This window comes from Alosa pseudoharengus, unplaced genomic scaffold, assembly GCF_046254945.1.
Source record: "Alosa pseudoharengus isolate Yale_2024_CS ecotype anadromous, Long Island Sound unplaced genomic scaffold, YU_APseudo_1.1 YU_APseudo_1.1_scf_12, whole genome shotgun sequence".
Taxonomy (NCBI): Eukaryota; Metazoa; Chordata; class Actinopteri; order Clupeiformes; family Clupeidae; genus Alosa; species Alosa pseudoharengus.
This window is the reverse complement of record NW_027468587.1, coordinates 6,500,466-6,528,044: the sequence shown is the minus strand read 5'-3', so window position 1 is coordinate 6,528,044 and position 27,579 is coordinate 6,500,466. Positions and strand designations below refer to the sequence as shown.

The following is a 27,579-nucleotide window of genomic DNA, read 5'->3' as shown; positions in this document are numbered from 1 at the left end:
AACAGCGACACCTCTGTTCAGGAGATTAACGGTACCGATCCACTTGCACGACACTTCATTTTGTCGTGTCGCATTCCACTCTAGTCCTATGGGTGACGTCAAGTGACTTTAACGCGCCCGCAAAGCATTCCGGGAAGGCAGCGCTGCATTTGAAAATATGTCGCGCGTCAAAAAGCTGGGCGAAGCCCATCTTTATGCAAATGAATCCGTTGAACGCGAGGCGACTCTCCAATGAAAGGACGAGGTTGTAGGTCCTTTGTTCTACCACAACGGTGCCTGTGAAACTTTGGTTCCGCTTACAAGACAAATAATGTTTTAACGATCTCTTCCACGACCACCTAGTAGTCCATAAAACAAATGAAACTAGGATTTGGATGAATATATTGACTGTTGGTGTTTCTGGTGAGGATTTGAGATTGCATTGAGTAGTTTAAATAAAACAAGATTTCCAAATGGCTTGCATAGTTTGTTTAGGCTATTAATGTGTTGTATACTGTTAAGTGCATGCCTAAAATTGTGGTCCATTTGTGGAAAAACATTTAAGATACGTTAAAACGAACTGAGTATGAGCTGGTAACTGACATTTTAAACAAAACGCCCACACACGACTGAACGTGGGGAGGCAGCGCGACATCTATGCGACACGACAAAATGAAGTGTCGTGCAAGTGGATCGGTACCGTATTGCAACTAGTGTCGTGACCACGACGCGCGAGTATAAATGGTTATGGCGCTTCTGTGACGTCACATTGTCGCGCTACCGGTCAGGTGCGTCGAGTATGTGGAACGTTTAAGTCTGTTACCGTGTGATCTTCCTCCCATTGTTATGTTTTTTTTTCGTAAAAAAAGCATACAAAGATGTGTAGGAAAGCATTAGTACACATATGGTACTTACAGTTTATTTTTCCATTGTGATGCCTACAACTATAGCTCATGTTAGTCTTGCTTCACCAGCAAGGTAACAAGAGAAGCAAGTACAGGTTACAAGGGTTACAAGTGGAAGTCATGAGACTTTTTTATGGGTTGGCCTCCATGGTCTCCTTGATCCAGATGAGGAACTCACAGACCTTGACGTAGACGCCAGGGTACCCAGGTTGGGCACAGCCCTGACCCCAGGACACTAGTCCGTGCACTTCTCCAAAACATTCAAGAGGACTGCCAGAATCACCCTGATACATCCAGAGAGAGAGAGAGAGAGAGAGAGAGAGAGAGAGAGATAAGACAGAGGTCAGTCAGAGGTGAAGAGTGGGAAATAATATTCTCCAAGTTCACCAATACACCTATGCCCAGTTGGGCCTTAGTTGATAGTTTCTACAAGACATGTTAGAATGCCAAAAATATATCGTTAGGAGATTAACGGTTCCTCCACAGGGTAGAGTACTTACATTGCATGCATCCTTGCCTCCATCCAAGTATCCGGCGCAAACCATTCTGCGGGTGATCATCCCGGGGTAGGCATTCTCACATTCCTGATCGTCAACAATGGGCAAATCCAGACACTGAAGTGTATCACTGGTAACATAGTCTGCAGAGTGTGGCAACGAGTGGTGCAAGTCAGTTATTTATATGCCTTCAACATTTAGTCACTTAGCTGACACTTTTATCCAAAGCGACTTACAAAGAGGGAGCAATCAGTGCAACATGGACATGTTAGTGCATCAATACGTACTGAATGACACGTAGAATAGAATGACAGTTCAGTCACAGTTCAGTCAAAGGAAGAGGAAGAGGAAGAGGGATAGTCAGGATAAAGAAGAAGATGGTCGTGGTAAGTTAGATTAAGCAAGTCCAGTTGGTAGCAGTGCCAGGAGAGAACATACTATCGCTTTTGATTTGAGATCAATACTGCTTGATCACTGACTAGGGATTACGGTAAGCGAATCGCGTCATTTCCTGTTTGTAGTGTCAGAGTGGCTGCTCTCACGCTAGCTTGCTCCTGTTTTCTTTCCACGTAATCCACTTAAATTAGACTACACCTAGGTTTTATTTACGTAAAAACTCCACTCTTAACCACTCGTGTAGCCAATTCACTTGTCTAAATATAATTCACTTGTCTAATCTATCTTAAGGACGATGGCAGGGTCCTCTGCTGCCCCTGCCTCTCCTATTTCCAATTCTCTCCGTTGCCCGGCGTGTCACATGCTAGCTAACTCTTCAGCCTCCTTTAGTGGACATGCTACTTGTAAAAAATGCAGACTAATAGCTAACTTGGAGGCGAGGATAGGTGAACTAGAGAATCGTATCCACACACTGGATCAGATTAGCAAACAGCTAGTGGCAGAACCTTTGGTAAATTGTGTGGATGCACCAGCCGACTGCACAGTTAGCGCAACCATGACAGCCCCCTCGCAGCAAGGGGATAGCTCTTGGGTGACTGTTAGGGGAGCCAGACCCAAGCGAAAGCAGCCCGTTGGGCCTGTTTCGCCTGGATCTAAATCCAAACGAAGGAAGCCCACTGCTAACCACCAACCTATTCATGTTTCTAATAGATTCTCCCCCTTAGCTAGAGAAACCGAGAAACCTGCTACTCTGGTCATTGGCGCTTCTACTATACGAAACGTGATGCTAGCGACTCCATCGGCCATAGTAAAATCGATATCTGGGGCCAGAGCTAACGACATCGAATCAAATTTGAAAGTGCTGGCTAAAGCTAATCGTAAATACTCGAAAATAGTTATCCACACTGGCACTAATGACGTCCGATTGCGTCAATCGGAGATCACCATACAAAACTTTATCTCCGTGTGCAGGTTCGCGCAACAGATGTCTGACTCTGTAACTTTCTCTGGACCCATACCCATTAAAAGAGGTGATGAAATGCTCAGCAGAATTTCGGACCTCAACCGATGGCTGTCAAAGTGGTGTGCCAATAACAATGTGGGCTTCATAGATAACTTTAGCTCCTTCTGGGGGAAACCTGGACTGTTGAAAAGAGACGGTATCCATCCCACATGGGAGGGTACTGCCCTCCTTTCAAGGAACATAGACCGTCACTTAACCGAGGCTAGTTCCTGACGAACCAGAGATCCAGGAAGCAGAGATAAGGTCTTACACAGATCTCTGCCGTCCTAACAGTCACCCAGGTATACAGGGCACACAAGGCCAAATAGAGAGCGTGTCTGTACCAAGACTGTCAACTCTTACTCGACCCACTAGGGGAATTATTCGTAGCAATCTTATTACGATAAAAACTTCTTCGGTGAAGCAAATTCCTCCAAAAACGCAACTTACACTTGCTTTACTTAATATTCGATCACTGTCAAGTAAAACTGCCTTGGTTAATGAAATTATTACTGACAATCATATAGATGTTATGTGTCTTACTGAAACCTGGCTTAAACCAGATGAATACCTTCCATTAAATGAGTCTACACCTCCCTCCCATTTGAATTATCATGTACCACGCCACACTGGCAGGGGAGGTGGAGTAGCTACAATCTATCTATCTAGTCTTCTCACATCTCCCAAGCTCACACACAAGTTTAAATCTTTTGAAGTTCTAGTCCTCAATTTTTTACCGCCAGACTGGAAAACTGATCAGCCTGTAACTGTGGTCACATTGTACAGACCCCCTGGCCCCTACACTGATTTCTTAGAGGAATTTTCTGATTTCCTTTCTACTTTAACTATCCAAACAGAAAAAATACTTATATTGGGTGATTTTAATATTCATATGGATAATGTGCACGATTGTCTCACAATTGCATTTCAATCCCTAATTGACCATGTCGGGTTCTGCCAAAATGTTAATTCGCCCACGCACCGACATAACCATACTATTGATCTAGTCTTATCATACGGCATAAACATAGAGCAGTTAACAATCTTGCCACAATACCCGACCTTAACTGACCACCATCTAATTACTTTTACAATGACATTACAACATGCAGTACCCAATTTAGCTGAATACTACAGCCGCGGCTTATCTGAAAAAACTAATGCAGACTTTCTAGAAAAGATTTCGCTTACGCTTGCCCCATTCCGGACTCATGTGGTAGGCCTATCAGAAGGCCCATTCCTTAATCCAGCCGAGGTCGACTTGTTAACTGATAATGTGATGAACTCATTACGCTCAACCCTTGATTCAGTAGCACCACTCAAAAAGAGAATGAGAAAACAAGTAAGGCGTGCTCCATGGTATACCACACAGACAAAAACACTCAAACGAACAGCGCGTAAACTTGAACAAAAATGGCGTACCACTAAATTGGAAGTTTTTCGCCAAGCATGGAAAGATAGCCTTATCACCTACAAAAAAGCACTCAACGAAGCCAAGTCAACTTACTACTCCTCGCTGATCGAAGAAAACAAAAACAATACAAAATTTCTCTTTACCACAATCTCCCGCCTGACGAAGAACCACACCGAAGTAACCGAATCTATCCCTATTTGCCTAAACAGTAATGACTTCATGAACTTTTTCAATGACAAAATTGAAACAATTAGAGATAAGATTAATATCCAGTCAGTCTCACCAAATATTTATACTCCATTGCTGAACGGTAGCGAAAACATAATTGAATCACAGATGAGACGAACAACGTTGAATTCATTTACACCTATTGACATATTAGACCTCACTTCCACAATCTCTTCATCAAAATCTACAACTAGTCTACTAGATCCTATTCCTACTCATCTTCTGAAGACTGCTCTTCCTTTGTTGGATAATGCTTTGCTCCAGATTATAAATAACTCACTGCTATCAGGCCATGTACCACAGTCGTTTAAGTTATCTGTCATTAAGCCATCCCTCAAAAAGCCTACCCTTGACCCTAACAACCTGGCCAACTATAGGCCTATATCTAATCTCCCTTTTTTGTCAAAAATACTAGAAAAAATAGTGTCGAAACAAATTGGTACCTTCTTGCATATGAATAAAATCCAAGAATTATATCAGTCTGGTTTCAGAGCTCACCACAGTACTGAATCAGCCTTAGTTAAAGTTTTTAATGACCTCCTCATCGCTGCCGATAATGGACATATATCAATATTGGTCCTCCTGGACCTCAGTGCTGCCTTTGACACCATAGACCACAACATACTACTCCACAGGCTTGAACATTCGATAGGCATTAAAGACTCAGCACTCGCTTGGTTTAGATCATACCTTTCCAACCGCAGACAATTTGTACAGGTTCACAATGAACCATCTACCCAGACTATGGTAAAATATGGGGTGCCTCAAGGCTCAGTACTAGGGCCCCTGTTATTTTCTCTCTATATGCTTCCTCTAGGCTCAGAAATTAGGAAACATGGCATTAAATTTCATTCTTATGCAGACGATACACAACTATACCTTTCCATAAAACCTGACGAATTGACTCCGTTAGCCAAACTTGACACATGTATACGAGACATAAAGACATGGATGACAAACAATTTCCTGCTTTTGAACTCCGATAAAACAGAAGTCATGGTTTTAGGTCCTAAAAAGATGAGGGATATCCTATCCTCATCACAGGCTACATTTACTGATCTCCGACTATCCTCATCCACATGTGTTAAAAATCTAGGAGTGACAATTGACCAAGACCTATCACTAAGTAATCACATAAAACAGATTACCCAAGTTTCATTCTATCATTTAAGGAACATCTCAAAGATAAGGAAGTCTTTATCCCTACCAGACGCTGAGCAATTAATCCATGCTTTTGTCACCTCAAGGATTGATTATTGCAATGCTCTATACGCTGGCTGCAATAACACCTGTCTAAAGAGCTTACAGCTTATACAAAATGCAGCTGCTCGCACACTCACTAGAACTAAAAAATATGAACATATTTCCCCTATCCTGGCATCTCTACACTGGCTGCCTGTTAGAAGTCGCATTGACTTCAAAATATTACTTCTAACATACAAAGCCATTAATGGCCAGGCACCAGAATATATTAAAGATCTCCTAGTTCCATATAACCCACCCAGACCGCTACGATCACAGAATACTGGCCTTCTTGTAATTCCAAGAATCTCAAAAACTACAGTAGGAGGCAGAGCTTTCAGCTATCGCGCACCCGTCCTCTGGAATAATCTTCCTACCTCAATTCGACTAGCAGACACCCTCCCTATTTTTAAGTCTAGACTTAAAACATACCTCTTTACTGCCTCCCATAGTTAGGTATGGTGCGTGGAAATTCACCCACCTCAGGGTTTTTTGGAATGGACCACCCTGCTGAGTCCTCGTGTGACTGGCACCCCAGTCGCACGTGCGATGGTGGTCACTGACCATACCTGCGCTGGTGTCGACTACCCCTCACCATGCCTTAGTTATGCTGCTATAGCATAGTGCTGTCATGGACTTTTCATGTGTCACGCCGTACAACCCCCCCCCTCTCCTCTCCCCCCTTCTCTCTCTCTCTCTCTCAACTCTCCCTCTCTTGCCTATTCCCACCATGGTATACTGTAACAATATATAGTACTACTGATTACTTATTGACATTAACCATTTTGATTTTCAGTAATACTAACCCACTCTACATCTCTCTTTCTTCCCCCTTACTGTACCTCACTTGTGAGGTATATCATCACCAGTCATCAACCATCCGTGTGTTGGCCCTCCTCTCACCCATCTCACCTGAAGTCCCATCCTCGACTGCCCTATTACTGCCCCCTAACTGGACTCCTGGCCCGTACAGCCTAGCGACCCACCACCAGCCTATGACAACTCTGCCCGGATTACTGGCCCATCCACCAACCCACCACATGCCCCTCGAAAACTCCCTTCCCCTGGACAATCCCAACGCTGGACTATTGAACTTTCTGTCACTAAATCAGGAATAACGAACTACCATAACGGATACGTAATCATCCCATCTCTTGTAACTTTCAGCTCAAGTGCTTAACACCATGTCTTATTCTCTACACCCGACTATCATATGCATTTGTCATGTATACAGACCTTACTGTCATGTACTGACCCTAGGCAGATGGGTCAGGCCCTTGAGTCGTGGATCTGCTCGAGGTTTCTTCCTATATATATCTCCAATTCTAGGGAGTTTTTCCTCGCCCCTGTTACCCATGGGCCTCTCTCTTGCTTTCCTTTTCTTCCTTTCTTTCCTTCTTTCTCTGATTGCCTACATTCTGTAAAGCGCCATGATACATGTGTTATGTTTTGGCGCTCTATAAGCACAATAAATTGAAATTGAATTGAAATCATTGATCTCCCTGTCTCTATAGTATCTCTGTGTAACTCTGTCTCTGTCTGTGTGCCTGTCTCTGAATCTGTCACTCACCTCCATCAGGGAAGTACTTGCCCCAGCCCGACACAGAGCAGGGCATACCCCCATAAGGGCAGCCAGAGGGCAGAGGAATGGGCTTCACAGCATCGGTCAGCTTCACTGGGTGGAAGAGCTTGATCAGCATGATGTCATAGTCCAGAGTTTGGTAGTCATAGCTGAAGTGTAAAAGGAGGGGAAAGGATTCTGACCAGGATTTGTACCAATAGTGCAGTGTGGAAGAGGGTATAGATGGTTGGAATAATAATCTCCAGCTTCATAAATCTTTATGAGAGCTCAGCTTTGAGACAACAGTACACATCACAAACAGAACTACTAATATCATAGCTTAAACAACCAATGGAGTAATGAATGTAAATGACTTTTGAACATCTGTTTCATAATATGGCAACATGCTTAATGCTAACTGCAGGTAGAGGAACACTAAGCACATACCTGGGATGCCAGATAATGTTCTCAGTCTTCATGAGCTGTTCTGTGCCCTCAAACACCCGTGTGTTGTGTTCTCCCAGAATGATCTGCATGGCGTAGGGGCTGGTGGAAGGGTTAAAAGGAACAGCACAGATGGAAAACATGAAAAAGACAAAAGAAAAGGAACAAAAGCTCAACTGTAACTAAAAAGTACTCCTTTGAGGATGTTGGATAATCAGAATTATGTATCACACATTATACATTAGAATGTGCATGTTATCATATATATTTTCTATTGATTAGGAAAAACTATCTAAAAATATCTTTACTAACACTGTTGATATTTGTCTTCATACTGAAATGATATTTATGCGTTATAAGGGTATATTGATCAATGCGTTATAAGGGTATATTGATCAATGCGTTATAAGGGTATATTGATCAATTTCATGCAGGACTCACTTGTACCAGCAGTGGGCCACGGAGAGCACCCACTGCTCGTTGATGAGTACCCCTCCACAGAAGTGGTATCCGTAGTTAAGGGATGCCATGTATGGCTTGGAGTTTGGGGAGCACTCGTTGCCTCCGATGATCCTTCCATCCTCCCTGGGCACTGCCACTGCAAAGACATCAGGCAGGGACAAAGCCACAAAGTGATGAAGTGGTGGGAATAAATAAATAAATAAATAAAAATTACAGTATGTGAAACTTGGCTTGGCTGATAAATATATAAAATAATCATGTCATGATGAAAAAACTAACAGAATTATGTACACCTGATATGAAAGTATTCATTCATTTCCAGCCTAATGGCATGTGCCCACCAGAGAGGTAATATGAAGTAATTATTATATAAAATTAATAAACATTAACAGTGTTAGTATATATACTTTTATATACATACATAAGCAACAAAATGATATGCAAGAAAAAAAAACCCATAATAACACAGTACATTCCAAAGTCTCAACTGTGCACATTCTCCTGCACCTCTATGATTATGCTATTAATTTACCAGCAGCTCCAGCAAGCGCCAGCAAAACAAGCAGTCTCATGGTTTCCAGATGTGTCCAGGGCCGAAGACGACAGGTCGTGCCCCAGCTCATTTATAAAGCCTCTCTACCCTACCATATCAGTGACAGACGTGTCTACCAACCTGTGGGGTTAATGCTTAATCCCAGTATCTGCTGAATATGTGTTTGTGTGTGTGTGTGTGTGTGTGAGAGAGAGAGGGGGGGGGGTATGTTTGTGTGTCTGTGTGGTGGTTAAACATGTGGGAAATATTGTAGCATACAACATATTTCCCACGAAAGAACATTGTGACTGTTCAGTAGTATTAGAAAAACAACTAGATCAAAGAAAATAGATTACTGTTATCATCTCTGTATGTACTGTCTACAGTGGTGGAATTAATCTAGTCCTGGAAATGTTGAAACTGGCTTGAACTTTATTTTGCCCTTGAAACAAAGCCAAACATTGAGTGAAATTGCCACCTGTAGTCAAAAATTATTTCTGTCAAATAGTAACTCCAAAGATGGCCAAAATGCAATGCCATTTTGGTTGTGCATCATCCGAAAAGCACTCCATCCAAGTTATTAACAATTCCTCTGGGTGGGTGGAGGGCCTGTTTGTTTTGGGGGCAGATGAGGTGGGATGGCAGGTGGCAGGGAACAGTTCAGGGGGTGGGTAAGGAGAGATAAACGCACCTATAAAAGTACCTGGTTGATACGTGTGGTTTCCAGTCGGGCGAATATTTGAGCCAGCAGAATGATCTTCATCTATTTGATTGCATTCACTTTTGTGGGTGCTGCAGGTCAGTCATTTGGTTAACCCTTTAGGTGTGGGTTTTTGAACATTCTACATAAGATTCCGTTCAGCAACAATTCAAAGTTCTAAAATTCTATGTTGAAACCCAGATATTCTTTAGAATGTTCATTTCCAACATACTGCAGTACATGTGTGATGCATGATGGAATCCTCAACATAAATTAAATGATAAAAAAATATTTAATGTTTTTAAATGAACATGATTTAATATGCATATACAATCATGCTAATTTAAAAATTAAATCATTTTTCTATATTTATATGATTTTATATTTATATATTTTATTTCCTTGAATGCATGTCCTCAAAACAGACAGGAAAGCTATGTTAAGTCTTCATGATACCATACATTATAGCATATCATAACTGTGTGCTTTAGGCATTCTTCTTACATTATACCTACCTCACTCTGCTATTCCTTGTTGAAACAGTTGCAGCCCCACTGGATGATAAGATTGTTGGTGGGTATGAGTGTGCACCGCACTCTCAACCCTGGCAGGTCTCGATCAACCTCGGCTACCACTACTGCGGGGGCTCCCTCATCAATGACCAGTGGGTCATCTCTGCTGCCCACTGTTGGCAGAAGTGAGTACTGCAGCTGTAGAAAGGCTCTCAACAATTTATTCTCTTACTGTATCATTTGATTAAGAAATTTGACATAAATTCTTAAAAATCAAAACAAACAAAAACTCTGCTTCATGTATGCATGAGAGGAACAATGCATCAGATAATTAACTGCATAAAAATAAATATCAATGTATTTTTCTTAGATGTTCATAGAACTTCTAAGATTCAATATGTTTTCAATTCTGAAAACAATTCTGGTGAATTTTCTGAATCCTTTGATCATGCCTCTGTCACCAGTCCCTTCGCACAGATTGCCATCCTGGGTGACCACCACATCTGGGAGTATGAGGGTACCGAGCAGTACATGGCTGTGGACGCCATCTACTGGCATCAGAGCTACGACTACCAGACACTGGACCATGACATCATGCTGATGAAGCTGGCTCATCCCGTCACTGTAAACGAGTTTGTTAAGCCCATCTCTCTGCCCACGGCCTGTGCCAGCCCTGGAGACATGTGTGTGGTGTCCGGATGGGGAAACATCTACACCGACTCAGGTCTGTATCAGGAGCGGAGAGGACGTAGAGGCTGGAAAAGCTTTTTTCCAGATACTTGTCTTAGCATTTGAGTTATGAAAATATTTTTTTTGCTGCTGAGTCATTAAATTCTGTGTCAAATCAGACGGAATCCAGGACAATGGTTGCAGCACCGACTCCTTTTCCTCAAAGTTTGTCTGCACAATGTTTAGGTTCCATAACTAAAACTAAAACTAAATTATTTTTGTTCAATTCAATTGTTTTCATAGTCTTTTTTCCCTGGGTTGTTTACACTCTCTAAAAGGCCTTAACTTGGAGGCCATGTTTGGACATTCATATCATATCTTAAAAGGATTCCTAGCCTGACCAAACGTTGTACGGTACAATGCAAGACAAACGTGTTCTAAGTAAGATTCAATCATTAAAAGTTTGTACCACAGTCTCATGGGACTTGGTACAATATTGGTACTTTACACACTAAATATCCATATACAGCTATTTCCACATAGATTTTTAATGTTCCTACTAGCAACCCCCCCTTATACCATTTCAGTTGCTTGAAAATGACACAAAAATACAAATACACCTTGTTTTATCCTTATTATTGTCATGATCATTTGTTGTGGAGACTTCAAATTGTGAAAAAACATTAATAAACTGATGTATTTGAAGAGGAAATAGTGACTGATAACAAATGAAAAAAACTTTTTTAATACCCTCAATATCATGGGCACTTAATGCACATTTTTCTGAAATCTAGGGCCCTTTCGAAAGTCAAGAGACATTTAGTAGACTTTAAATAGTTTATACATGCTTATTATGAGTTAATCTTCCGCATAGAAAATTTGAGGAGGCTAAGGAAAATATTTGTCAAGATATTAATGTCCAAACATGGAATGTATTTTTTAAGCTGTAAAAATGAAAGAATTTCAAGGTCTGAAAAAGATATGAAGACTTGCACAGAAATATTTCACAGGCCTTGGTTTTAGGACCCATTGATGATATAAACAAGGTTTGAACAAAATCTGAGATGGTGCAGCAACAACCTTATCTGATTTGATAAAGTTAAAGTTAAGATAAGATAAATATTAAAATTGTAGATTTTAGATTAAATAAGGATTCATAGATATGTTTTAATAAGGTTAATTTTATGTAGCACATTCTCTCCCCTTTTCTTCCCTGTGCCCCTCCCCTCTCGCTTTCCCTCAGTTTTCAACCCTTTCAACCTCCAGTGTGTGGAGGTACCCATTGTGTCGACCCAGGACTGTGAGGTCTCCTACCCAGGGAAGATCACAGAGGTCATGGTGTGCGCAGGCTACCCGGAGGGAGGCAAAGACGCCTGCCAGGTAGGGGAGGAGGCTGATCTCCATTTCACATCCAGACATGAACAAGATGTTTCATAGACCCAGTCACAATGGATGGATAACAGACTTGTTATGGTTTATGTCGTAGCAATAACATAGGGGTTTATGCATGCTTTCAAGTTAGCTGAAAATGAGAAAACTCACCATCCCCTAATATAATTCATATGTGATATTCCTTTTCTCTCTCTCTCTCTCTCTCTCTCTCTCTCTCAGGGTGATTCTGGAGGCCCCATGGTGTGTAACGGAGAGCTGCAGGGTATTGTGTCTTGGGGTTATGGCTGTGCTCAACCCAACTTCCCCGGCGTCTACACTAAAGTCTGTGCCCTCATGCCCTGGATCAACGAGATCCTCTCCAGCTATTAGGCACTAAACAATAACAACAAAACAATAAACTATGACACACTTGGACAGGGTCTTGTTGTGGATATCCACATGTTACTAGATATTATGAAAAAACAAAGAAGAAAAACAAAAAACAGCCCTCTTTAGGTAACAGGCTTGTCTGTCTTTCATCCTTGGTTCTCCCCTCTTTTTCAAACATTGTATACAGTACACAGTTGCAGTTGAAAAAACGACTGATTTTTATTTATGTTTATTTACATAACTTATCTACAATGGAATTGGGTCATTAAAAGAGTCTCTCTATTTTATATTTCCACATTCCATATGTCCAATATGAAGGACACAAACGTTGAATACAGTTTGTATGAAGATTATATCAATATTTAAAAATGACCATTTCACCTTAATCAGTGCATTAACCCTTCCACACATGAACAGTGAAGAAAATAATTATTAATATAGTGTAGTTTTGTTTATATAAATATTTTATCTTTTCAGTATTTTTCAATGGTATTTTAGTATGTATCATACTATTACTATACTTATTAGGGCTGTCAAACAATAATAATAATACACAACATAGTAATAATACACAACACAGCATTGTAAACACAACATAAGCAATATGATTATTTCATTTCATTTCATTTTATTGGGGCAGCCGTGGCCTAGGTTAGCACTTCGGACTTGTAACTGGAAGGTTGCCGGTTCAAAGCCCGACCAGTAGGCACGGCTGAAGTGCCCTTTAGCAAGGCACCTTACCCCTCACTGCTCCCCGAGCGCCGCTGTTGTTGCAGGCAGCTCACTGCGCGGGATTAGTGTGTGCTTCACCTCAATGTGTGTTCACTGTGTACTGAGTGTGTTTCACTAATTCACGGATTGGGATAAATGCAGAGACCAAATTTCCCTCACGGGATCAAAAGAGTATACAATACTAACCAACTATATACATACACAAACATCAAAATATGTATTGTAGGGGGTGGGGGGGGGGGGATACATTTCCCACCATGCCAAAATATTGTTAAAAATCCCAAACAAGTCATTAGTTAAGTGAGTCAATTAGGGCATCCCAAAGTTTTGACAGACATAGGCATGGATGGATTATGAACCCCTGGGCATAGATGCAAAAAGGCCCTCCCAGTTAAAATAAAGGGGTCCGGGGGCATGCTCCCCCAGAAGATTTGTAAAAAATAACCCCTTAAATGATGACTTCTGGCGAGTTTTGTGGAAAGAGAAGAGAAGGATGGAGAAGAAGCAACTTCACACAAAGGCTTGGGATTCAGGGTCCCCTGAGCCTTTTGCGATATTTTTGACTGGCCTACCATGGCCTACTGGTTAGGGAATCGGACCTGTGACCGAAGGGTGGGTTCAATCCCTGACTGGTAGGAAAAATGTGGGTGGGGGGAGTGATTGAACAGTGCTCTCCCACATCCCTTGAGCAAGGCATTTAACCTCCAACTGCTCCCTGGACGCTGAATTAAGAGCTGCCCCCTGCTCTGAGTGTGTGGGTGTGCTCCTACTAAACTCACTGCTCTAAGTGCGTGTATGTGTGTACACTACCCCCCGGATGGGTACAATGCAGAGAACAAATTTCCAGTAGGATCTTCCTACAGAACTTAACCGCGGTAAATTGTACTGGTACACTTTGAAGCGCACGCCAATAACGATAAACGCAGAACCACCAGGACAACTACATTTAATTACATTTGCCAATAACTATTTCAGATTGTGGTGCTTGTTGGTTTCCTGTTGTATAGCATTTTTTCCTAATTTCTTTTTCTATGTCCGTATATTGGGGGGACAGTTTGGTCATAACAGCATATTAACCTAACACAGTGGTCCCCAAACCTTTTCTTCCGAGGGCCAGCTCACTATGCCTGGCTCTAAGAGAGGGCCAGAGTTTTGAAGTATATCAGTAACCATAAATATCAGTGCTGTGAACAACAACAGTCTACCTTAGTTGAATATTCCATTACATTAAATCATTGGCTATTGCAATATTGCAGTAGCCAATGATTAAATGTAATGGAATATTCAACTAAGGTAGACTGTTGTAATGCATTGTTAGCTGTGTTTATATTGCCATCATGCCATGTAAAATGTAGCTCAAATGAAATAATACTAATAAAAAGAGTCCCAAGTATATTTTATTTAAAATGTGTGAACTCTGTGTCTTTGCATACACAGCTCAAGTTGTGAACAAGCAATATCCTACAAATAATTTAAAGTTCTCAAACTATGAGAGTTTTATGAAGTGCTGGCAAAAACATCTGAAATGACCACCATTCTAACTTTCACTCACCTGATGAGAACTTTGTGAATTTGTATGAACATTTGAACAGTAAATAGAAAATAGAAATAATTATCCCAGAAAGTCCCAGAAATATGACTTGAATAGAAGTTAGTTATTAACAATTAATTGATAAACTTTTAGAATACTTTGAGCACTGATGCAGTCAGCATAGGCCTCTTACATTGTTTGCAGGTAGGTTCATTCTGTTTTCGATGGCAAACGCGAAACAGCGCCAAAACAACCACCAGTGGACAAAAAGAGTATTACATGTGTATTGTTAAGACTCGCCATAGAGAATGAATGGGGGAAATTACGGAGGTTATAGTTTGACGATGTCGTACTCCCGTGCGGGCCAGATGCTATATACCACAGACATGTTTTGGGGGGCCACCCAAAATGAGGTGGCGGGCCATATCCGGCCCGTGGACCGTAGTTTGGGGACCACTGACCTAACATAACAGAATAACATTGAAACAACAGTAACTGTATGAAGCTGTCTCTATAAAAACACATAAACACAAACCATATTTGAAGATGCCCAAAATAACTTTCTGAGATATCATTATAGCTAATAGCTAGTATTTCCACCCTCCATTTTCAGCTTTCTGATTAGATGTGATCAATTCTGGCTGTCTTCAGCACCTCTCTGGCAGTGTCTGCCAGCTCCTTCAGCCCATCGGTCAGGAGGCCCAGGGTGGCGGAGCGGGACATGCTGGCCGCCCTCCTGCTTCCCCAGACGGGCACCAGGCTGTAGGCGAACTCGAGGGCTGCCCGTCTACTGCTCAGTGCAGAGAGCTCCCTGTTGCTTAGCTCCCTCTTCCGCACGGCCATGACCAAAGGTCGGGACTCCCGCACTTTCTTCAGAGAGTGGTTGTTCACTCTCTCAGAGAGCTTGTCCAGGGACTTGTCGTCCAAGCCGAAAGCGTAGTAGCACTTGGTGAAGAAGGCGAGCAGGATCCCAGCGTCGCAGGCCATTGCCAGGCCGGGAATTGGTGCGATGGAGATGGTGGCTGCTGCCTTGGCGGCAGAGAGGGCCGTGCCCTCGAACACTTTGATTTTGCTCTCCAGCGCCTCAGTGGAATAGATTGGCAAGGACAATATCAGAGCTTTTTTCTTGTGTTCAGGAAGATCCCTTGACAGAGTTTCCACCAGCAATGGGAAATCATATTTGTTTAAATCAAAGGAGGATATCAAGAACACTATGGGTTGAACGATTTTCTTCAAATGGTTTATACAGTCTTGTCTGATTTGGTCAAGCAATTTCTCTTCATCAAAGTTCTTCTTGTATTGTTCAGCACGAACCTCGTTGTCTATTTTTGAGCGCAGGAAATAGAACTTCTTTTTTTTAGTCAGTATCTCTCTGGCAAGCATCATATCGTTCTCTTTGAACCTCTCAGAGGAAATGATGATGAAAAAGTCATACATTTCAAATTTGACATCTTTCAGATATTTCTTTGCCTTGAACTTGGGACTCCCTGTTCCTGGCAGGTCCCATAGGTTTACATTAGGCATTGAGGGATGAGGGTATGGACACACAACCATGGAAGTCTCTGTCACCCCGGTCGGGGCCGCATCCTTGTCATCATTATTAATCCCCCTGATCGCATTGATGAAGGTCGACTTCCCTGCACCTGTCATGCCCGTCACGGCAATATTCAAAGAGACATGGTCGAGACGGCCCACCTGGTGCCTCACGTTGGAATCCTCCAGCAGTTGTATGTCGTCAGCTTCCATGTACAAATGCTCTTGAAACTCTGGACGCTCTGAATAGGTTGGCGGCTCCATTGGTTGGGTATTTTGCCCCTTTTCTAGTGGAGCGTTTCTGGGAAATGTTTTCTGTGGATCATTCACTGCGGTGTTTATGCCCTGGTAAGGTTGAGTTTTAGTGGAAACCTCTGTATTGTCGTGGTTTTGTGGCTCTTTACTTACAACTGCCGTATTGGGGTTTACTACATCTTTATTGGAATTTCCCAATGTCTTTCCAATGTGTGTCTCGGTAAGTTGTCTTGTGACAGACATCTTCTTTTCAAGTGACTTTGGCTGAGATTTGATGGACATAGTGCTTGTTGGTGGAGTTGTTATATCCTCAGGAATTCCATGTTCTGTAGTCAGCTGTTTGGGATGAGCATCCTCGTTAACAAGTGACTCTTCAGGGTAGAGTTGTGCAGCGTCCCTTTTCATTTGCGTAGACTGTAAAGGGACATCCTTATGTTCTCCTGGTGGTTTGTTCTCTTTGCTGCTTTCCATTGGAGGCAGTTGATGGTGGACAGTATTCTCTACCGTAGTCTCATCCCTCTTTCTCTCAGATGTTGCAGTGACTGTTTCTTTGGACTTTTGAATGGATCTTTCAGCTGTGTGTTCTTCATTGTCTTCATCCTTTTTCATCTTTCTCAGAGGGTACAACTGATCCATCCTGTTAGAATGCTCTGAATTGAATTCAGGTTCACCCACTGTGCTATGTTCACCCAAACTTTCTGCTCGGAGATTGTCTGTACTTGTTCTCTTTTGGAGGATCATTGTAGACTTGTTCTGAGAGCTGTTTGGTGTTTTGAGCACATTATGCTGAGTGACATTAGACATTTGCTGAGACTGGCCTTGTGTATTTTCAAGGAGAGTTAGATAAGCCATTTCCTTCTCAGGGTTCATTTCCTCTGAGTTGGATATAGTGGGTGACTTTGGTATTCGTGTCTCTTCTGTCACCATGGTGGTCTCATCCCTTTGCTTGTTGCCGATGTGTTCTGAATAATTTGTGGACTTGCTTTCTGATGAACTCACCCCAGGAGGATTATCATTACTTGCATTGACATCTGTTACATTTGTGACATTTTTAAAGCAATCATCTGAACCATTTGGCTCAGTAACAGCAGCATCTTGGGAACAATTGTGGTATTCATATTCAGATTTACCCTGATTGGATAGTGTGAGCAAATTGCTGGGCATATGCTTCTCCTCTTCCTGCTGGGTAGGTGTTGCTCCTCCACCTTCTTGCTGGGTAGGTGTTGCTCCTCCTTGTTCCTGTTGGGTAGGTGCTAGTCCTCCTCCTTCTTGATAGGTAGGTGCTGGTCCTCCTCCATCTTGATAGGTAGATGCTGGTCCTCCTCCATCTTGATGGGTAGGTGCTGGTCCTCCTCCTTCTTGATGGGTAAGTGCTGGACCTCCTCCTTCTTGCAGGGTAGGTGATGCTCCTCCTTGTTCCTGTTGGGTAGGTGCTAGCCCTCCTCCTTCTTGATGGGTAGGTGCTGGTCCTCCTCCATCTTGATGGGTAGATGCTGGTCCACCTCCTTCTTGATGGGTAGGTGCTGGTCCTCCTCCATCTTGATGGGTAGGTGCTGGTCCTCCTCCTTCTTGATGGGTAGGTGCTGGTCCTCCTCCATCTTGATGGGTAGATGCTGGTCCACCTCCATCTTGATGGGTAGGTGCTGGTCCTCCTCCATCTTGATGGGTAGGTGCTGGTCCTCCTCCTTCTTGATGGGTAAGTGCTGGACCTCCTCCTTCTTGCTGGGTAGGTGTTGCTCCTCCTTGTTCCTGTTGGGTAGGTGCTAGCCCTCCTCCTTCTTGATGGGTAAGTGCTGGTCCTCCTCCATCTTGATGGGTAGATGCTGGTCCACCTCCTTGTTCCTGTTTGGAAGATGCTGGTCCTCCTCCATCTTGATGGGTAGATGCTGGTCCTCCTCTTTCTTGATGGGTAGATGCTGGAACTCCTCCTTCTTGATGGGTAGGTGTTACACCTCCTCCTTCTTGCTGGGTAAGTGTTGCTCCCTCACCTTTAATGACTCTGGATACTGGTTGCACTTGAGCTTGGCTGTTTTCAGAGTGTGCTTTTGAATCTGATTGATTATTTGAACTGTGATGACGTGCAAGTGCCTTTTCTACCAAAGTTGCTGCATTGTCTGTTTTATTTTCAGGTGTGCTTTGTAAACCTGTATCGGTTTTAATTGACTGCTCAGAATCTTGTGGTGGCTCATCAACAGACAATTCTGTGAGGGCATTCAAGGGGATGAATAATACACCCTTTTCATCCATTAAAATAGTTGTCTCTGTCATGGCTATGCTGGTCAAGACAAATAAAATACAAGCAAAAATAATGAACAAAAAGGGGACATTTCATTTTACTGTGGTGTAGGAATATTGTGTGATATTTTTCATTAACATTAATGACTCACCTCAAAGACTCAGCTATAGACGTCACAGTCAGATGATGTGCTTTCTGTTATTGAAAAATACCAATGAATAATACAGCTGACTAACATTAAAATGTTATTAAATTGAATCACTGTCTCTTATGACTGGATCGTTAATCTTGTTGTTAGTCAAGTTAGTCAAGTTGATGATTACATAGTAACTTGGACATTTCTCTTTTACTACAAAAACCAAAAGGATCACCGTAGGCAAAGGTTATTTGTTTGACAGTCTGTGGTTGAAATGTTCCTACACTTAGCTAAGACCACCATTTCACTGCAAGTGTGTATCTTATAATATTGCACATTCTATAATAATATTAATCTGAATAATATGCATCACTCTGTGAAGGACATTTAAGCAATTTGACATGGGTGCCCTTGGTTACACTTTAAAATTGGTTACACTTTACTTGACAGTATTGACATAAGAGTAACATGACACTATCATGAACGTGTCATAAACAAGTTATAAAGGTTTATGACATCACACTTCTGTTATTAAGTGTCATTTGGTTTTTTGTCATAACAAGTTAGGGGTAGGATTAGGGTTATGTTTAGGGTTTAGGTTAGAGTTAGGGTTAGAATTAGGGTTAAAGTTAGAGGTTAGGATTAGGATTAGGGTTCATGTGTCATTTGTTCATCACAGTGTCATGTCACTCTTAAACGTCCCACATACTCAAGTCAAGTCAAGTCGGTTTTATTTTTAAAGCGCATTTAAACATGCACAGAGTGCAACCCAAAGCGCTCCACAAACAAGACACATAACAAGACAAAAGATGCCGGATGGAGCGGCGTAGTCGCCAGCGTGCCCATGACATCAAGACATGACAAAAAAAAAAAAAAAAAAAAACTCGACGCACCCGAGCGGTAGCGCGACAATGTGACGTCACAGAAGCGCCGTAACCATACTGGCACGTGGTGGTCACGACACTAGTTGCAATATTCTCCTGAACAGAGGTGTCGCTGTTGTAAAAAGATTAACGCTAACTACGTTACACAGCAGAAGAAGCTGCAGTAAGAAATACTAGTAGCTAGTATCTGTGATGGTAGGCTACTTCAGACTTTGGTTGCTACTATTCACAACTACCATCATCATTATCATCTAGTTTCCAAGGTGTGTGCACAGGTAGATAGATAGATAGATAGAAGGATATATAGATAGATACTTTAGTCATCCCGAGGGAAATTTGAATAATTTAAACAGTTTAGTTAGCTGGCTAGCTAGCTAGCAGCTGACTGAGTTTGTGTAATTTCCTGAAGTGGAAAGAGATTTTGTTCAGGCCTTAAAGGAGAATTCTGGTGTGATATTGACCTAAAGTGTATTGAAACATGATACCGAGTGTGAATGTATGTCTTATAGCCCATCTCGGCTTGTCCCCTGCACTTAGGGTTGCCAACTTCCTCAACCCCAAATGAGGGACACTTCACTTCAAATGCGGGACCCCCCCCCCCTCAAAAAAAAAATACAAATGGTGTACTGTCACTTTAAGAGCATTGTCTCGGTATTCATAATATTTTGCCAGCTCCATTCAAATATAGCCTATGGTCATTCCACAAACTCTAACATTGTTTGTGCCACATTTAGGCCTATAGCATAATGATAAGTATATTAAGTTGGTGTAAACAACCTTCATTCCTGTGGAAATAGAAGCATGTAATGATGCTAGCTAGATATTTTCTGTTTGCAATTAAAAGTGAATTATGAACCTGGTAGCCACCTAGCTATCTGAGTGGAAAGTGTTTCAATTGGCATAGCCTATCATGTGCTTCATGTAAATGCTTAGTTAAGGGAAACGGATTATTCAAGACTTCAAGACTCACCAATTCCATTACACAAAGGCAATTGACCACTCATCATATTCTATCAGTCCAAATCACAGTGCGTGCAGCCTATGTCAAAGTGCCCTCACATTTTGTAAATGGTCAGTAGCATAGTGTGAACCAGATAATTCCGCAATCTCCTCGCGTTGTTTTTGTTGTTCTCATGATTTCATTTTAAAAGTTTCTTATATTAAAAAGGTGAAATCAATTACCAACAATCACAAGCCAGCTGGAAACTTCCACCCTCTCTCCCTCTCGTTCCCAATTAAAACGAGTAGCATAACGTTCAAGTTAGATCTGCTGCATAATAGAGAGACTGCGAGGACCCAAAAAGTATCATCCTTATGTAAGATGCTGTTGCTGCATTTTGACATTGTAATCGTTCTCTAAGAAGAGTGAAAAGCAGTTTGCAGTAAAGCTTCTCTGGCTAAATTGTGGTGCCCCTTCTGTCCCTTGGTGCCGTGCGCACATTGCGAGATGCGCGTGGTAGCGGCGGCACTGGACACTTTGTTCCAGGTGCGTTTACAGTAGCCTACTATTGACAAGTTAACAAGGCCGATGAGCTCTGATTGAAAATCGGGAGTGGTGCTGTCCCTGACGGGACAAATCAAAATCACCCAAAACACGGGATGTCCCGCACAATTCGGGACGGTTGGCAACCCTACCTGCACTCCAAAATCTGGCGCTAGTTAGCCGATGCTACCAACAGCTTTTTCAATGGTGGTGCTTCGGCATCGGGCTAGCCATGCAAATAAATCACTGTTTTACACCATTTACGAGGCTCAATGTATCTCCACACTTCATTGGTAGACTTCTGAGGGCCCTGACATTTAAAACGAGACATTGAGAACTTTGAAAAAGCACTGTAGTTTACTTACAAGACGATTTAAATACAGACAGTATCTTCACGAAGTTTAGCGTTTGCAGCCATCTTGAATTTAAGTCAAGATAAGTCAAGCGACGAGTAAGAATGAACAGGTATGATAAGGGATCAGATTCCAAAAATAATTCTGTGGAAATGTATGGATTCCAGTTGCTGCTACTGGAAGAAACTGGAATCCATGAATTTCCACTGAATTACTTCACTTCAATTACTATCCACCGCCCCCGCTTTTTTTGCTGTATCCATCTTTTTCCATATACGAAAACTCACTTCTCGTACCTGCTCACTCAGCGCTCACGGCGCCCTCACTCCCTTTTCTATGTCAAAATTATATGATGGAATGTTAGAATCTATCTAAAATTCTATGATGGAATCTAAGATAGGGCGCCTAATCTAGCCTGTTAGACCTCTAAAATGTTATTTAACATTGAGGAAATTATTTAGAAACGTACAACAGTAGCTACATATAGAATATACCAAAAATATTATTATAATTATTATTATTATTATTATTATTATTTTACCATCGCTTTGGCGCCCCCACGGTGCTGACCCTATGCGCTGCATATAGCGCATACCCAGTTTTTGTGCCACTGCTTAATATATATCCTTTGTTTGAAAATAAATTGTTTCTATTCTTTCCTCTTAATTCCATGTGTTGCAACTTTTGCTGGTAACTTTGTTAACTTATCCAGCAAACTATTAAAAATTCACGACTGTAACAAAACACTGCAACTCTCGCTTGCCCTCGAACTAGTCCATCTTCCTGTTTCCGCTTTATCGCGCTCGTCTGAAAAAAATAGGCTTGTGCGACTTCAGGCAGATCTGTGCAGATCTGACTTGATGTGATGCATGCTGGGTTGAACACAATGCATACTGGGATGGATGCAATGCTTAGTGGTTAGAAATCCTGTCCGACTTCTGTCAGCGGGGGAGGGACTTACCACCGTGACACCATGTCACATGACCTTAAAATATCGCGGGATTCTTATCCTGCAGACAGATCTTGCAGTTGCCTTCCACGATCTGCACGAGCTAAAACACGCCCTCATGACGTCAGTTCAAAGATGTGATAGGGCCATTTGGGGGGAATCTCCTCATGACGATTTTGACGGGAGTCATGCTGCTTCCTTATGTTGGAATATGCGAAAATGAACAGAAATCGAAGGGATACCTTATATGTGATTTCTGCAACAATGGTAGGCTAGGCTACTGAAAACGTTTGGATATTCTGTTATTTTCTGCTGTTGGCTAAATAGATAGACACACATATAGGGAAAACACTTGATATTGAATTTATGTGCTACAATGCAGGCCTGTTAACTGTATGACAACAGTGGTTTATTTAAACTACATCATACAAATTTATTTAGTCAGTCATCATGGTCATTTTAATGAGTAAGAATGAAAGTTCTGCTGTATTTATTGGAAACAAAATTTTGCGATATCTCCCGCGAGTCACGTCAGGCAGACTGTAGCCTGTCTGTCCGGGATGAGCTGCCCTCTGTTGTAGCTCCTCCCGGCTAGCCTCTGAAGATCCAGACCAGAGCCAGACCAAGTCAGACTCAGTCGATCTCAAACAAGCCTAATGAGTGGTGCGCTACCTCGGGATACCTGGCTTAAATCCTGGCGTGCCAGCAAAATCATTTTGACGTCACGTTGTCGCTCTACCGGTCGGGTGCGTCGAGTATGTAGAAGCCCTTACAGTATGTCAATACTGTCAAGTAAAGTGAATATCCAAGAAAAATCTTGGATATTCTCTGATGTTATAAAGTCCCTTTCAAACATTAAATGTTTGTGCCAGATTTGCAGCAAACTTGTGGGTGATTTGTGGGAAACAAATGAGTTCACTAGAATATATTGCCAGAAGTTTGCCAATGTTGGCCACTATAGGCAAACTTCCAGCGAAGTTCTGGCCAGTAGTTGCCACTATAGGCAAATGTGTTCCCTAGTGATTTGCCACCATACTTAGCCAATAATGGCAAACTTCCAGTGAACTTCTGGTGACAAACCTAATCTGTATATGACATTGCTGCAAATTTGCTGCTATAATGCCATAAGTTAACCGCAACTGTTTGACAGAAACCTAATTTGCATGTGAAAATATGACCTTACCGCAAATCTGTGGTAACTGTTTTGCCAGAAACCTGTAATTTCTGTATGGATGGGAGTGGGGTTGGTAAAGGATATTGCCACGTGGTGATAGGCCTATCCAAGCCTACTCCCACTCGAGTCATATTGCTTTTATAGAACAGTTCCATTACCAACTAATTTAGTTAAAATTCTATTGTTTATTTGGATATTTGTTTGTTCAACCTCCGCCCAGTATACTTGTTCTAATCTGGCCTTGACATTTCCCATTATCAAGCAACGTAACACCAAATTCCAAGTGCATGGAATTTCTCTGGGAATAGGCTACTGACGGGAGGGATGAGCTACCGCTCTGGTGTGTTTCGTTTGGGCCTTGGTTAAAATATAGCATAGGCCTACGTTGTCTTGGACAAAAGCGTCTGCTGATTGCACCTTCAAATTCAACTTTCACCTACTCTTATTTAGCGTATTCTCAATTTTCTCACTCAAATGTGATGTTATGAAATCACTGCTCTCTCGCTTTGAATGAATGGATAATTCAGTGCAATATGCAAAGTGATTACAGTTAAAAGTCTGAGTGGGGATGTCCTGGGACATTGCCACTCTTGATGACTCATAGAGTCCCCTTCATCCAATCAGAAGTTAAAAAAATAGTCTGACTGAATCTAACTGCTGAATCATTTATAATATCTGATGTATGTATATTCCTGTTTAATCCAGGAGATAAATTTATGATGTAGAAATAGTGATCAATTAATTTATGTGGCTTCTAAATAGAAAGACATATTTGTGTCAGTAATATCTGTTGGTGTGATTTCAGTCATACTGCATGCGGACACCAGGATGTGCTGTGCACTCTGTGCACCACATTACATTTTAACAATGCATAACACTGGGGATGGGAGGGTGCTATCCACAAGAGGAAGCTACCGTATGTCAAAGAAAATTCTCAAAATGCTTGTCTTTACCTTGGTTTTCGCACATAAATTCAGAAAGTTACACACTTACTTACACACACTGCATTAAAATGGTGTATAGCAATCAGAATTTCAAAAAATGTTCGGGGGAGAAACTTCCTATCCCACAACCCCCACACTTTTAAAAAGCTTGATACGCCTCTGCACACACACACACACACACACACAAGCAAGCACACCCACACACAAACACATATATAACTATCAACATTGAACACAGCAAAGAGATACACACATCACTCTGGCACATTTTGGAAGAGAGGTCTTATATACCTTAACTGAGATAATACAAGTTCTCCAAATGATCAAACAGTTTGACCATGCACATTTAGAAACCGTTTGTACTATTTTGTTTTTCTGCTAGATTCACACAACAGAGAACTCTACCACACGATTATGAGCGGGAAGTTTCTAAAAAGAAAAATACACTCACCTCAATGTATTGTGTGGAGAGCCATTGGCATAAAGAACTAACTAAAGGTGTCATAAGATATATTTTTTGACAAAGTGGTTTAAACCGTGGGTGTGGCCAAGACTTTAGGCCATGCCTCCAATGTGCGGCAAAGTTGCGTGCTCACATAGGGATGAATCAATATAAATATTCTGCAGACATGCGGTGTCAGACGCATACCAGACATCAGCAGTGGTTTGAAAACCAGTCATTTCATTCTCGCCATGCCCGACATGCCTAGATTATCTTGCAGTTCCTGGTACGCCTCTTTTACTTACCGGCAGCCACATAGCGATGACATACAGTATGGGTACTCTGACAGTTTTTGTGGGAAAGAACAATTCTGGCCAGCAGGTAAATGGATGATGACATATGAGGCACTTTTTGAGCAATGTTACTGGTCAACCATATAACTCCACCTGTTCTAGTTGGTTGACTATGAACATTTGCCTATTGATGAATAATAACCCATAAAAAAAAACAAAAAAAAACATTGTGGCTCAATAGGGAATGTGCCAGACCATCAATACTTTGGAACACAACCAGCAAAGTTGCTCAGAACGTTGTCTTGTGTATCGTCAGCTTTGTACAGCAGAAACATTGTTATGTTAATGACTGAAGTTTTGTGGTAAGTAGAAGTAGGCCACAATCCCCGGAAGGCATAGCATTGTTCTTGTTAAGCAACATACTTTCCTTCTGTGCTGTCCTCCTCATCTCCAGGTGACTTGGCTAAAGCTTACATGCCACTGTTGTTGAAATTCACTTCTCTAACTGGGTGAGACTTTCATCACATCCATGTCACAAACGGACTTATGCATGGAAGGCTCTCAAGCCAGCTTATTGATTTGGTTATGGTCATGGGATTTGGCAGACGCCTTTGTCAAAGCAACATACAAATACTAAAACAATATAATTAAAATTTAACAGGGAACAGATTAGAGTGTTGGTCAAACTATAATAAGGAGAATAGCAATAATAACAATGTCAATTCAATCAATAGCCTAATAAAATAAGCAATGAAAATGAGGGGGGAAAAAGCAATAATAAATAATAATGTCCATTCAATCAATAATATAAAAACAATAACATGGTAAGACTACATTAAGGAGAATATCAATAATAAACAATAATGTCAAATTAATCGACAGCCTAGAAATAAAACAATATTATACAAACCATAACGCATAAGAAGCGCTTAAAGAACTAAGTGCATGTTGAACATTATTTCAGTGGAGCCATGTGTGTTATGGCCGTCGCTATTGTTAATGTAGCTAGATGTACAGTATCGTAAAGCGGTATAAAATATGACCGCCGCTCAGTCCTGCACATTCTCTCCGCAAAAATAAATTACACTTGTCAATTTGTCTCCATCTCCTACTCCAGCCCCTACTCTTGCAACTTGTGCATATAAATGAGTGTGTGCATAGTGTGTCTGTTTTTATATATGTGTGCTTCTCTCTCTCTGTGTGGGTGTTTGCTTGTGAGTGTGTATGTGGGGGTAATGGTGTGTGTGTGTGTGTGTTAGTGCTAGGCGGTATGACCAAAAATGTATATCATGGTATTTTTCAAAATTCACGGTATATGACGGTATTTTTTTCATGCATAATCAGGTGTTCACAGCATTTTCTACAGGTTGATAGAGGGATTACTGCAGTAGACTTAGGTTGGTCTATTTTACTGCAATGATGAATGAATATTGTAGAATAATTCCACACTAGTAATAATACAGGTTTGTATGGCCCCAGAAAATGATGCTGTATTCAAAGAAGATGATTCTAATGAAGTGAGGAATCAGAACTTCCAGAAATTGCAACTTGCAATAACTATACTTTTTCTTCAAGTCCAAGTCCAGCTACATTACACAGTATTCAAGTAAATCTAAAAAGGAAATATAAAACAAGTATGATTTAGTGAAGAGACAATTTATATTAATATAGAGTTTGATCCACCGTTTGCATTTTCTGTAGTAGCCTCTAGCAAACACGTCTTGAAATTACATTTGGCTCTTCTTTTCTTTTGCTTTCCCCGTGTTACCTGCTGATGTGGAGGGCACTGACCTTAACCTCATACATTTTTGATATTCCAAGACATGCTTGCAGCTAAGGTGGTGGAGCAAAATGCTCATCAAATGGTTGTTTGGTCGACGTCAGATGTTTTTAATTTTTGACGGATCAAAACGAAAATCAATGGTTACGTGTCGTCCTTGTGGGGCTACATGCCCACCAAGTTTTGTCCAGCTCGGTCTTTCAGAGTCCTCAGAATTGACACAAAAATACTTGCACTGCGCTTGCTTGGCAGTCATAATTAATGTCTAGTGTTTCAATAATGACACTGGGTCTAGGTATATGTGATAACAATGTGCAGTGGGCAGTGGAATAACTATTGGTTTCCGTTTGTGGTGACTGCTGACTGATATAAGGGATGAGATTAAATAGATCCTGGAATTTAGTCTGGTCTGGAGCAGACTAGCTCCACAGAATAAATCGCCATGGTAATTTATACCATAACATATCCTGCTGCCCCCTCCAGCTTTTGTGCAACTGGATCACAGATAAATTGAGCCAGGATAACCAAGATATCCCGGCTTAATCCCTT

At 41.6% G+C, this 27,579-nt stretch overlaps 4 protein-coding genes across 6 annotated transcripts; 2 read left to right on the top strand and 2 right to left on the bottom strand.

Moving 5' to 3' along the window:
- Positions 1–860: 860 nt before the first annotated feature.
- On the bottom strand, positions 861–9,969 carry LOC143118800 (trypsin-like). Of its 2 annotated transcripts, none has more exons than XM_076279913.1 (6): positions 9,879–9,969; positions 8,111–8,267; positions 7,673–7,771; positions 7,235–7,395; positions 1,385–1,524; positions 861–1,168 (listed from the first exon to the last, which is right to left on the bottom strand). In XM_076279913.1, the coding sequence occupies exons 2-6, from the start codon at positions 8,197–8,199 to the stop codon at positions 1,016–1,018; spliced, it is 642 nt and encodes a 213-aa protein (XP_076136028.1). In that variant the 5' UTR covers positions 8,200–8,267; positions 9,879–9,969; the 3' UTR covers positions 861–1,015. The 2 variants fall into 2 exon arrangements, with proteins under 2 accessions (XP_076136028.1, XP_076136027.1); XM_076279912.1 differs by lacking the exon at positions 9,879–9,969 and adding an exon at positions 8,664–8,851.
- On the top strand, positions 1,829–3,562 carry LOC143118799 (uncharacterized). Its single transcript, XM_076279911.1, has one exon. It carries the CDS (start codon positions 2,073–2,075, stop codon positions 3,012–3,014), a length of 942 nt encoding a protein of 313 aa, XP_076136026.1. The 5' UTR covers positions 1,829–2,072; the 3' UTR covers positions 3,015–3,562.
- LOC143118801 (trypsin-2-like) lies at positions 8,927–12,433 on the top strand. The gene is made up of 5 exons (XM_076279914.1): positions 8,927–9,461; positions 9,907–10,060; positions 10,340–10,599; positions 11,788–11,924; positions 12,156–12,433. Exons 1-5 carry the CDS (start codon positions 9,416–9,418, stop codon positions 12,303–12,305), a joined length of 747 nt encoding a protein of 248 aa, XP_076136029.1. The 5' UTR covers positions 8,927–9,415; the 3' UTR covers positions 12,306–12,433.
- Positions 12,434–14,416: 1,983 nt separating this feature from the next.
- On the bottom strand, positions 14,417–25,106 carry LOC143118794 (uncharacterized). 2 transcript variants are annotated; one of them, XM_076279901.1, is made up of 3 exons: positions 24,967–25,106; positions 18,744–18,787; positions 14,417–18,631 (listed from the first exon to the last, which is right to left on the bottom strand). In XM_076279901.1, the coding sequence occupies exons 1-3, from the start codon at positions 25,018–25,020 to the stop codon at positions 15,190–15,192; spliced, it is 3,540 nt and encodes a 1,179-aa protein (XP_076136016.1). In that variant the 5' UTR covers positions 25,021–25,106; the 3' UTR covers positions 14,417–15,189. The 2 variants fall into 2 exon arrangements, with proteins under 2 accessions (XP_076136016.1, XP_076136017.1); XM_076279902.1 differs by having other exon boundaries at positions 14,417–18,626; positions 24,967–25,008.
- Positions 25,107–27,579: the final 2,473 nt, after the last annotated feature.

Excerpts from the sequence above, each read along its gene's own strand:
- LOC143118799 (XM_076279911.1), top strand. The coding sequence starts at position 2,073 with ATGGCAGGGTCCTCTGCTGCCCCTGCCTCTCCTATTTCCAATTCTCTC.
- LOC143118800 (XM_076279912.1), bottom strand. The coding sequence starts at position 8,754 with ATGAGCTGGGGCACGACCTGTCGTCTTCGGCCCTGGACACATCTGGAA. Across the intron at positions 7,396-7,672 it reads AACATTATCTGGCATCCCAG|CTATGACTACCAAACTCTGG; the intron begins GTATGTGCTTAG and ends TTTACACTTCAG. Across the intron at positions 1,169-1,384 it reads GAGGCAAGGATGCATGCAAT|GGTGATTCTGGCAGTCCTCT; the intron begins GTAAGTACTCTA and ends TGGATGTATCAG.
- LOC143118801 (XM_076279914.1), top strand. The coding sequence starts at position 9,416 with ATGATCTTCATCTATTTGATTGCATTCACTTTTGTGGGTGCTGCAG. Across the intron at positions 10,061-10,339 it reads GCTGCCCACTGTTGGCAGAA|TCCCTTCGCACAGATTGCCA; the intron begins GTGAGTACTGCA and ends CTCTGTCACCAG. Across the intron at positions 11,925-12,155 it reads GAGGCAAAGACGCCTGCCAG|GGTGATTCTGGAGGCCCCAT; the intron begins GTAGGGGAGGAG and ends TCTCTCTCTCAG.
- LOC143118794 (XM_076279901.1), bottom strand. The coding sequence starts at position 25,020 with ATGACACCTTTAGTTAGTTCTTTATGCCAATGGCTCTCCACACAATAC. Across the intron at positions 18,788-24,966 it reads TCTCCACACAATACATTGAG|AAAGCACATCATCTGACTGT; the intron begins GTGAGTGTATTT and ends TTTCAATAACAG. Across the intron at positions 18,632-18,743 it reads TCTATAGCTGAGTCTTTGAG|CATAGCCATGACAGAGACAA; the intron begins GTGAGTCATTAA and ends TGTCTTGACCAG.